The sequence below is a fragment of the Aythya ferina genome (assembly GCF_964211825.1).
Source record: "Aythya ferina genome assembly, chromosome: 9".
NCBI lineage: Eukaryota > Metazoa > Chordata > Aves > Anseriformes > Anatidae > Aythya > Aythya ferina.
Genome location: NC_140305.1, coordinates 18,811,520 through 18,822,240, shown reverse-complemented (window position 1 = coordinate 18,822,240; position 10,721 = coordinate 18,811,520). Strand labels below are relative to the sequence as shown.

Genomic DNA, 10,721 nt, shown 5'->3' with positions numbered 1-10,721 from the left:
GAGGGCAGGGCAGTTTCCCTGGCTGTAGCATCACTCTTAGTGTTTCTCGAGACCCCACGGTCCCGTTCCTGCTCCTGCCACTTGTTTGCCACCAGCTTTCAACCAAATGCTCTTTCCCAGGCGCAGTTTGTTTTCCCTGCTGTGATCAGGTACTACTACGGCTGCTACTTAAAATTCCTTTTAAATACAACTCTCCCCTGCTGCTCTCTGGTATTTGTTAGGGGGATTTAGTTGTAATTACATTTTGGCAATCTAAGCAAAAATAGCCTAGCAAGGCAAGGCTGAAATACTAGCTGCAGGCTCCTTTTATCCACAGCGCATTTAGCTTCTTGCAGATGACATCACTTAGGGTTTTAGTCCTGTTGTTGTGCCCAGCTGCGCGTCGCGTCCACCTCTGCTATTTCATGTACTCGCCCACTTCTTGCTTCTCATGCCCTGCGCCTAAGCTGGTGCTGATGAGCGCAGGCTTGCTATTAAATCGGAAAATGCTGCAGTCCTGCTGTGCTCGCCCTTAAATACTCATTGCGAGAGAGATGCAGAAGAGCCCTTCCCCTGAGGCTGTGCCTCCCGCTGCCGCTGTGGTTGAGATTTGGAGGAACTCGGCACCAGTTCCTCTTGCTCAGGGAGCGAGCTGGCTGGGACCTGGAGTTTGCCCTCTTAAATGCTACGAGGATTCGTGAGGGCCGAAGAAAAGTGGTGTTCTTTGATCGGTGTGAAGCACTGGATTTGGTGCTTCCACTGGGTTGGGGAGGGATGGAGCCAGATTGGTTTCTGAGCAGTGCTTTTGGGTTGTGATCTACCGTGTCCTGCTAGGAAGTGATGAAAAGATAGCCACGGGGTTGTCTGGGAGGGGAAGCAGCCTCTGTTGCACCCTAGGAGGAGGTTTCAGATCCTCTTCAGATAGCAAGCCTGAGCAGGAGCCCCAAATCTGCGGTGAGCCTTGACCTTCCCTGTTCTCTTCATCCCAAAGGGCTTTGTCCACCCTTAAACTTACTCAGATCCGCGTGTAGCTTCTTTTGAGGAAACCAGCAGCACGTTGAACGCCTTCAAGCCACAGAACCCATCCCCAGGGCTTTGCTTTCCCCAGGGGTTGCTGGGCTGTTGCAGGCTTGTGAACCCTGCCTGTCCGCTGGTCAAGCAGGAGCTGACGGCTGGGCTGGGGTTGTCTGGTTCAAGGAGTGATGGTGAGGAAGCTCGCAGGGCTGGGGACTCCAAACCAGGGCCTCCTGTCCCTTCAGCCACTGTGAGACTGGGGACAGGACATGACTGTGTGTGGCTGTGGGGGGACAGGAGCGTGGTGCTGCCACCCACCAGCGCGATGGCCGTGTCCTGGAGGCGTTTCGTGCCCCAGGACCTGGTCACCTCACCCAGATCACGGCCAGGGGGTTGTGCCCGAGCCCAGGTGGGTGGGAGCCATCCCTGCTGCTCTGAGGGGCCAGCTTAGAGCTCTGGATCCGCCTGGTCTCTGTGCCACGGGCATCACGCACCTCTGGGGACGGGGCAGGGAAAGCCACCTTGCAGAGGACACGGGGCAGGCTGGCACAGCCGGACGGATGGCTCCTGGCCGTGACCAGGCTGTGAGCAGCCAAGAGAGGCACGTCTCAGCTGCTGGGGGTTTGCTTCTCCCCCTCCCATCCGTGCCCTCACCTCTGGCAGTGCCAGCAGCCGGTCGCTGGCAGCATCCAGCTCATCTCCAGCAGCAGCAGAGGCAGCTGGGGCCGGGCTGGTGGAGGCACAGCACATCCCGGAGCTGCCTGCGGGCAGCACGAGCTGCAGCACGGAGGAGCAGATGCAGGCAGCTGGCCCCCACCATGAGGTAAGCAGCAAGGGGGGCACAGAGCTAGGACCCCCACCCTGTTGTGTCTGTCCCCAGCTGGGTGCCAGCCCTCGGGGGGGTCGTCCCACAGGGGTAACCCCAGCAGTAAGGCACAAAGAAGCCACGGGAGCCCACAAGACTGCCACGAGGTTTACTTCCACGTTCGGCACAACCACAGCCGCCCCGTGCTCCCCATCACCCCCACAGCAGGGGGGTGACAGAGCCCTGCCACCCCAGTCCCCAGGAAGCTGGACACGGAGATTTTGGGGACATCCAACCCCCTGGTATCACCTGGCGGGTGTCACTGGGGCAGGTACGGTTTGGGATCCCCGGGGAAGGGCAGGGCGGGCGCCTGGTTGAAGTGAGCCATGAGGAAGATGCCGACGGTGCCGCAGACGAAGAGGGAGGCCATGATGAAGAAGCAGACGCGGTCGATCACCCGCCCCACCAGGATCCACTCCTCGTTCTCCTGTGGGCGCGCATCGAGGGGGCACTGAGGGCTTGTCCTTGCCACCCCCGGCCACCCCCTGTGCCACCCCAGCCCCGACTCACGCTGCTGAAGTCGTTCTGCTCCCGCGTGGCGTTGGCGATGTGATTGCAGGCGTCGACACAAGCCCGGATCTCGGGGCCTGCCTCCTCCAGGCTCTGGCAGAAGTCCTGAGCGTAGCCACTATCCAGCCCGCGGCCTGCGGGCGCACGGCCCGAGGCACCGGTGAGCACCCCGGGCAGCCCGGCGCATCACCCAGGGGAAACGCCAGCCCGCCTAGGGCACTCACCGATCTTCTCCAGCACGGTTTTCATCAGCCCATCCCTCTCCTTCTGCTTCTCGAAGAGCAGCTCGGTCCGGGCTTTCCACAGCATGTACTCGTCGGCTTTCACCATCAGCCCCAGGGAGCTGCGTCGCCGGGAGGCTCGCGGCGGCCCCGGCGCCTCCTCCGGCATGTGCATGCCCAGGTAACGGGGCAGGAGGTGCAGCCACACCTGGGCACAGCGTCACCCATGGGGTCCTGGTCCCCCCGACACCACCCAGGGCACCCCGTGGGTGCAGTTGGGTCCCAGCGCATCATCCCTGGAGCACCCTTGTGCCACCGGGCACCCGCTGCTCCCCAGGGCTCAGTAGCGGCTTAGAGGGGTCAGCAGCACAGCGTGGTGCCTTGGGGACATCTGGGGGTCCCTGCATCGGGTTAGGGCATACCTACAGAGTAGGGCAGACCCCAGACGCCCCCCCTAATCCCCACAGGGGCAGGGGGCTGGAAGCAGGTACCTGGCGCACCCTCTGGGACATGGAGTGAGTGTTGGGCGTTCTCAGCGAGACGTTGAGGACGATGACGGCATTCACCACGATCACCACCGTCACCACCATGAGGAAGGTCAGGTACCTGTGAGGGGGGCACGGGGTCTCAGATACCACGCTACGAGCTACGGTAGTGGGAATTCGGGGTGGAAACTGGGAACCAGCAGTGGGACATGGGCACGCGGTAACCCCGTGTCACCCTGCACGTGGAGGGTTGGAACGTCCTGCCTGGGAGCCTTGGCTCCCTCTCCCCTTCCTGCCGTGGCAGCTTGCCCAGGATATGAGCAGATAGGGCAGATATCCGTGCCTGGGCCCTGTCCACGGGCACTGGCACCCGGACACCCCCGCTGGCCCAGTGTGACCCCATCTCCTCGTGTCACTTACTTCCCGATGAGCGGCACCGCCTGGGAGGTTTCGGGCACCTTCTGGGCGATGAGGAAGAGGAAGACGGTCTGGGCCAGGAGCACGTTGATGGAGACGGTGCATTTCTGCCCGCCCGCTGCCGAGGAGGGGCAAAGGGGAGGCTTGGCAGGGGGCAGCGGTGTGGGCACGGCACCGCTTCGGCAAAATTGCCCCAGCAACGAACCCACCAAGTCCTGTGTGGCAGCTTAACCCAAGGGTACCCAAAAATTCACCCCAAACCCCAAATATCTCTGAAATAGAGCAGCTGGGGATGAACATCCCGGTGCACACCACCGGCACAGCACCAGCATACCTTTGGCGGGCAGAAAGTAGACGAGCACGGCCATGGAGGAGATGAGGACGCAGGGCACGATGATGTTGATGATGTAGAAGAGGGGCTTGCGCTGGATGATGAGGTAGAAGACCACCTGCTGGTACTGGGTGTCATCCGGGGTGAAGTGCCCCGAATTGATGATTTTCCGCGCAGGGCGGTGCTTGATGGCCCACTCGCCGTTCTCTGCCACGCAGGGATGCCACCAGGTGAGTCCTCGTGTCCTTTTGGGGACACTGCCAGCCCCCAGCGTGGGTGGGAGGATGAGGAAGGCTGGGCACGGTGTGGGGAGAGGTGCTAGGGCCACGATGAGGGGGCAGAGGAGGGCGATGAGCACCGAGGGGTGCTCCAAAATACCCCTGAAAGCTACAGGAGGGGGAACCGCTGGGGCACCGGGGGTCCCTTGGGGACAGGGGCTCCCAGGATGAGTTACATGTGGGGCCGGGAGTCCCCCCCAGCGCCCTGCCAGCGGGGAGCCGTGGGGGAAGCCGAGCGTGACGCTTTATTAAGGCGCGTTGTTTTCCCCCGCCGTCTGCGGGAGCGATAGATTTTTCCCAATCAAGATCGCAGCTCGGGCCGGTAATGAAAAAATAAATCTCTCCGCCCGAAAAGCATTTTGTTCCTTCACTATGCAATTAAAATGTGATGGAAAACGTCATCGTTTGGCCGTGACAGCTACGTTCCCAACATCAATCAAGCTGCCGGGAGCAGCGCTCTCCGGGAGGGACTGCCAGGCGGTGAGAGCGGCGAGCCGGGGGGGGCTGGAAAAACAAATCTCTCCCCGGCTCCCGCTTCCACTAATAACTTAAGTACCCATGTAATGGCAAGGGCTGCTAATAGCCTCTCCCCCCGCTCCCCACCGCCCTGATTTTGGCAGCCAGCGGCGTTGCAGCAGGTTTCTGGGTGCCCCCAGGGTGGGCTGCTCGTGTTTTTGGGGGGGCGTGGGGCTACCTGTGAAGGCTTCGGGGTCGATGGAGATCCACTCCACAGTCTGGCCTTCCTCCACCGTCAGCAGCAGGTTGATTTCGTTGGCGCTGTAGGTCTGGGACCTGGGGAGGGACAGGCGGCATGCAGCAGGCCACCTCCTGCTTTTTTTTTGGCCACTTGGCTTGGCTCAGGAGCCCCTCACCTCCTGGTGGTCACGGGGTGCCAGGGGACAGCTTGGTGGCACTTTGCAAGTGGGACTCATTGCAAGACAACGAGGTTTTGGGGACAAGGGGGGACCCTGTCCCCCTGGAGCCCCCCCACCCCCCCGTAAGGTGCTCACTGGAAGACCATGGTGCAGTTCTGCCAGTCGAAGGGGAAGTAGGTGACGTGGATGGAGCAGGAGCTGCGGTAGATGGCGGGGGGCAGCCAGTAGATGCTGCCGTCGGGGGACACCAGCACGTTGGTGTAGAGCGTGATCTCGAATGTCCCGTCAATGCTGGGGGGGAAAAAAGGGTGGGCTCAGCCCCAGGCTGTCACCCCGTGTGTGAGGAGGTGACCCTGCTGCACCCCGCAGTGGGCTCACTTGTTCTCCAGGACGATGTCGGGCAGCCAGACCATGGTGGAGGGCACCCGCAGCAGCTGGATGTTGTCGTAGTCCTCGGGGTCCCACCGCAGGCGGTAATCGGACCATTGCTGGGCAAGGGGAGCAAAGAGAAGGGGGGTCACGGCGCTCCCCGGGGCTGCTTGTCCCGTGTTGTCCCCAAAACGGGCACAGCAGGGGGCACCCACAAAAGGGGGGGTGGGTTACGGTGCCAGCCCGCCACGAGGTGAAAAGGTAACCGGGGTGGGGGCCTGTCTGAGGTCTCACCATCTCGATCCAGACGTTGGTGGTGAGGGTCTCCTCCCGCTCATTCTGGCAAGCAAAGAAGGGGGGAGGTGGCTTTAGCCATCTGTCCCCTCCATGGGGACAGATCCCATCCCACCAGGGCCACCTGGACCCCTGCAGCATCACCCCAGCACCCCAGGTCCCTGCTCCCACCCACTGCTGTGGGCTGGGGGGGGTCTCACCAAGGAGATGAGGTTGGTGAGGGTGAGCTTGAGGGTGACATCGATGACTTGGTCCCCGCGCAGGGCCGGGCGCAGGTGCCGGTTGTAGTTGGTCATCAGGTCCTGGAGCAGCTTCTCCTCCTGGTTCCTGCAGCTCACGCCTGGGGGGGGGGGCACGCAGCACCGTGGGGGCACCCCAGGGTGGGGATGAGGGGGCCGGTGATGCCCCAAGGGGCTGCTGGCATGGCTGGGGGGGGGTCGTGCATGGGGAGGGGGCACACGCACCGCTGAAGGTGCCTGGCGGTGCGCAAACAGAGCGTGGGGACACCCAGGGGGACGGTGCACGGAGCCGTGCACCCATGGGTGACAAGCCCCCAAGGACAAAGACAGTGGAAGGGGGGACCCCCAGCGCTCCCCCCACACCGCGGCGTGGGCACCCCTTACCTGCCAGGGCGCAGAGGGCGAGGAGGAGGCTGCGCATGGCGGAGCCGTGGGGCGCAGGGGCTGGGGCTCCGCTCGGCCGCCTGCACGCCGAGCTTCTGGGCCTGGCGCCCGGCAGGATGGGACAGCTGTCCCCGGCCCCGTCAGCTGCTCCTGTGGGGCAGGGAGGGGTGGGAGGCAGCCTGCGTCCCATCCTGTCCCCCCCCTCCACCACCAGCGGAGTGGTGGCGGTGTGCTGGGTGGCTCCTGTGGAGTTTCGTGCTGTTGGTGGGGTGTGGAAGTGGGGTTGGGGGCAAAATGATTGATTCCGTTCCTCCATATCCCCCAGAAAAGGATGTATGGCCCCATAGTGGAAAGCCATGTGGTCGTGGGTTATGGAAAGGGGGTGTCCCCCTGCAAACACCTCCAGCGGTGCCCTGTGTCCCCCCCCCAGCAGTGACTGGTGGCCCCTAGGGCAGGCAGGTCCCGCCTCAAGGGTCTGAATCCTGCCCGGCCCCACATCAGGGGGAGCAGCACATTCCTGGCTCGGTGGAGAGGATGTGGCAGCTGTCCCGGGCCACCACCGGCACGGGGGACGTCAGCTGTGCCCCCTGAAACCGGAGCCCTGGCCTGCTCCTGCTGAGCCGGGGAAGGAGACACCCCCTGGGCCCCAGCCACGCACTGCGGGATGGGGGAGACCTTTGGGGGTCTGGCTGGGGGTCTTGGCCCCCCTGTAGCACCAGAACACGCAGCAGCACCCATCCCCTGGGTGGGCATCGCCCCCCCGGCACACACCAGGGCTCGGCATTTCGGGTGGGACACCGAGAGCAGGCACCAGCTCTGCGCCCCGCGGCGAGAAGCACCCAGCTTTATTTCCCCGAGCCACAGCGGGGTGAGCAGAGAGGACCCCCCCTTCCTCCCGGCCACCCTAAATGTAGCGCTTGTTCTCCTCCCGGTAGTCGTAGGGGTCTCCGGAGAAGGGCAGCGGCGGCGGGTGGTTGTAGATGCCCATGAGGAAGATCCAGAGCGTGCCCACCACCAGCATCGGGGTGATGAGGAACAGGCAGAGGCGGTCCAGGGTCCGGGCCACGCGGTTCCAGTTGTCCTTCTCCTGGGGAGGGAGCCAGGAGCAGGGCAGCGGGGGCACGGTGGGCATGGGGAGCCCCCCTCCACCCCGCCGTGCCCACAGCCCCCACCTCGTTGTAGCTGTTTTTCTCCCGCATGTGCTTGACGATGAAGTTGGCACCATCAACGGCGGGTTTCAGCTGCTCGTAGAGCTGCTCCTCGCTCGTCCCCGCTGGTGCCAAGCCTGGGGGGCACGAGACCCCTCAGAGGGCACAGCCACCCTCCCCGTGTCCCCCCCTATCCCCACGGAGAGGGGGCTGAAGCTCACGGGCAGGGGTGACGCGGCTGGCCAGCCCGTGCCTCTCCGATTGCTTCTCGAACATGAGCTCGCTGCGGGACTTGACGCTGTAGTACTCCTCCGCCTTGGCGATGTAGCCGGCCGAGCTGCAGCGCCGGATGCACGGGGCGCCCGCCGCGCTCCCCGCCGGCTGCGACATGCGCAGCAAGCGGGGCAGGCTCTCCAGGAACACCTTGGGCACAGGACGTCGCCGTGTCCCCGCTTTCTGTCCCCAAAAGCCGGGCGCACCTGGCCCAGATGGGGCACCCCCGGGGTTCCCCCCCTCACCTCTCTGACCCAGTCGGACATGATGTGGGTGCTGGGGGTGCGGAAATGGAAGTTGAGGACCACGACGCAGATCACCACCACGGCCGTCACCAGCAGCATGATGAAAAGCAGGTACCTGGGGTGGCGTTGGCACAGGGGGTGGGGACGTGCAAAGCCACCCCGGGGACCCCGAAATGCCCTCGCTGTGCCCGGCGGTGCCCAGGACTCACTTGCCGATGAGGGGGATGGCGTGGGAGGTCTCGGGGAGGCGCTGGGAGACGAGCAGGAGGAAGACGGACTGGGCCAGGAGCACCGAGATCACCAGGGTCATCTTCTCACCACCTGGAGAGCAGGTGAGCTCGGGGCGACCCTGCCGCAGGTCCCCCTCCCAGTGTCCCACCCTAAAGGGCCCCATGTGGGGTTTTCTGTTGTAGGAGTAGCACAAGGTCCCACTTGGGTGATCCTACACCCTGCTCAGGGATGACAGGGTCCTACACCGGGGTGTCCTGGTGCCAGGATGTCCCCACGTTGGGCATCGGGGTGTCCCCATGACCCAGGACAGGTGCCACGGGGCCACTCACTGTCAGCGGGCAGGTAGAAGACGAGGATGGCCATGAAGGCGATGAGGACGCAGGGGGTGACGATGTTGATGACGTAGAAGAGCGGCTTGCGCTTGATGATGAGGTAGAAGGTGATGTCCTGGTGCTCGCTGCTCTCCGGGGGGTAGCTGGGGTGGATGTTCTTGCGGGCCGGGCGGTGGATGATTTCCCACTCGCCGTTCTCTGTTGGGACATTTGGGCCATCCTCACCACCCCCAGCAGTCCCCAGCTACCGGGGTGTCCTGAGCCCTGTCTGGGGTGTCCCCAACTGCCATGGGACACGGCGGAGAGCACCAACGCTACCTGTGAAGCCTTCGGGGTCGATGATGATCCACTCCACGCGGTAATACTTGTCCGTCTCCGGGTCGCTCTCCTCCTTCAGGTGCATGCTGATCTCCTGCGCGTTGTATGCCAGCGAGCTGGGGGGGGGGACAGGCGGTGAGGGGCTGCACCCACCAGCTCCATCCTCCATCGGGAGGGTCCTGGATCCCTCCCCGTGCTGCACCCCAACAGCAATGGGCACCGCGGGGTTGGGGACCCGGCTCCTTGGCCACCCTCCTGCCCCCGGCACCTGAACTTGAGGGTGCAGTTCTGCCAGTCGAAGGGGAAGAAGTCGACGTTGATGGGGCAGGCGCTGCGGAAGATGGCAGGCGGCAGCCAGTAGACGTAGCCGGTGTTGTAGACCAGCACGTTGCAGTAGTAGGCGACCTCGAAGAGCCCGTCGTTGCTGCGAGGGGGAAAAAAAACGAGGTGGTAGCAGGGCGAGGGAGAGCCCTGGGCGCCTGGGGACGGCTCTGGGTGAGGCTGCTTGCCCGGGGAGGTTGGGGAGGGGAAACTGAGGCAGGGCTCACTTGTTCTCCAGGACTATCTCAGGCAGCCACAGCATTTCTGGCCGCAGGCGGAGCACCTCGATGTCACCAAACTCGGATTTGTTCCACTGTAGGCGGTAATCCGTCCAGCCCTGGTGGAGGACAACCCCTGGGTCACCCCCTCACCACACCAGGCCACCCCACAGCTGATGCTGTGGCACCCAGGGTGACAGCACGGGGACAGCGACCGTAGCACTGGTCTCTGTCCCCTTTCCCCTCCTGTCCCTACTCACTTGTTCGAGCCACACATTGGTGGTGAGCGTCTCGTCCACCTCTTTCTGCAACGACAGCGGGGGGGGCACGGAGATGGCACAGCTCTCCCCAGGACCCCCCCCAGCCCAAACCAGCCTTTTTGGGGCGCAGCCAGCCTGCTGCTGCCTGTTGGGGCTCACCAGCGAGATGAGGTTGGAGAGGGTGAGGGCCAGGTAGACGTCCACCACCTGGTCGGTGGAGACGACGGGGCGCAGATCCTTGTTGTAGCCCCTCTCCTCGAAGAGGTGGTGGATGAGCCGCTCCTCCTGGTTAACGCAGAGCCCACCTAGAGGGTGCGGGGTCAGGCAGAGCCACGGGGGCTGGGGTTGCTGCCCCCCCAAGCAGGGATACCCAGCGAGGGCAGGGAAGGGCGAGGATGGAGGGGACAGGAGCTGGCCAGGACGCTGCACGCTGGTGCCATGTGGGGCACAGGGTGTGCAGGGATGGCACACACGTGGGGACACATGGACACGCATGGACACAGGGACGTACAGACACCTGGACACAGACCCAGCACGTGCATGCATGGACACACGGACACGGACCAGGATGTATAGGGAGATGTTGAAGGATGCAGAGCTGCTGTGCACACGCAGGGGCACACGGACACACGCACGGAGGCAGAGGCAGCGTGCACACACACACAGACACCTACACACATGCAGGGACACAGACACAGGGACAGTGCACACAGACAGACGCACGGTGACGACACAGCTCTGGGTACGGCGGCACAAGGAATGCTCGGTGACAGATCCCTGCCAATCAGTTCCCAAAACACAGCCTTGGGGGAACCCCCAGCACCCCCACCTCCCAGTCCCCGGGGCCCCGCTCACCCCACACCACCAGTGCCCCAAGCAGGGCCAGCCACAGCAGCAGGTCCCCCATGCGGTGCCCGCGGTGCCTTCGCGCCGTGCCAGCTCCTCGCCACCTCCCCGCTTGGCCTGGCCCGGCGGATGTCCGGCCACCGGGATGGACGGTGCCAGGTGCCGAGGGGGAAGGGTGCCGGCACCGGATACCCCCCCCGTGGCCCCCTTGTTTCCGGCACCCCCGTGCTGGGAGAAGGGAGATGGGCAGGCACAGCTGGCCTCGCCA

At 64.0% G+C, this 10,721-nt stretch overlaps 2 protein-coding genes across 2 annotated transcripts; both read right to left on the bottom strand.

The window, feature by feature from the left end:
• Nucleotides 1-1,945: 1,945 nt before the first annotated feature.
• Nucleotides 1,946-6,298, bottom strand: CHRNG (cholinergic receptor nicotinic gamma subunit; the record flags this gene model as incomplete). Its single annotated transcript, XM_084529913.1, has 12 exons — nt 1,946-2,285; nt 2,369-2,502; nt 2,593-2,797; nt 3,081-3,195; nt 3,495-3,609; nt 3,826-4,029; nt 4,795-4,892; nt 5,111-5,266; nt 5,354-5,463; nt 5,639-5,683; nt 5,839-5,978; nt 6,262-6,298. The coding sequence occupies 12 exons, from the start codon at nt 6,296-6,298 to the stop codon at nt 2,118-2,120; spliced, it is 1,527 nt and encodes a 508-aa protein (XP_084386039.1). The 3' UTR covers nt 1,946-2,117.
• Nucleotides 6,299-7,165: 867 nt separating this feature from the next.
• CHRND (cholinergic receptor nicotinic delta subunit) lies at nt 7,166-10,514 on the bottom strand (the record flags this gene model as incomplete). The annotated part of the gene is made up of 12 exons (XM_084529910.1): nt 7,166-7,348; nt 7,434-7,546; nt 7,631-7,832; nt 7,928-8,042; nt 8,137-8,248; nt 8,488-8,688; nt 8,809-8,924; nt 9,077-9,232; nt 9,357-9,466; nt 9,608-9,652; nt 9,767-9,912; nt 10,463-10,514. The coding sequence occupies 12 exons, from the start codon at nt 10,512-10,514 to the stop codon at nt 7,166-7,168; spliced, it is 1,551 nt and encodes a 516-aa protein (XP_084386036.1).
• Between the last annotated feature and the right edge of the window lie 207 nt (nt 10,515-10,721).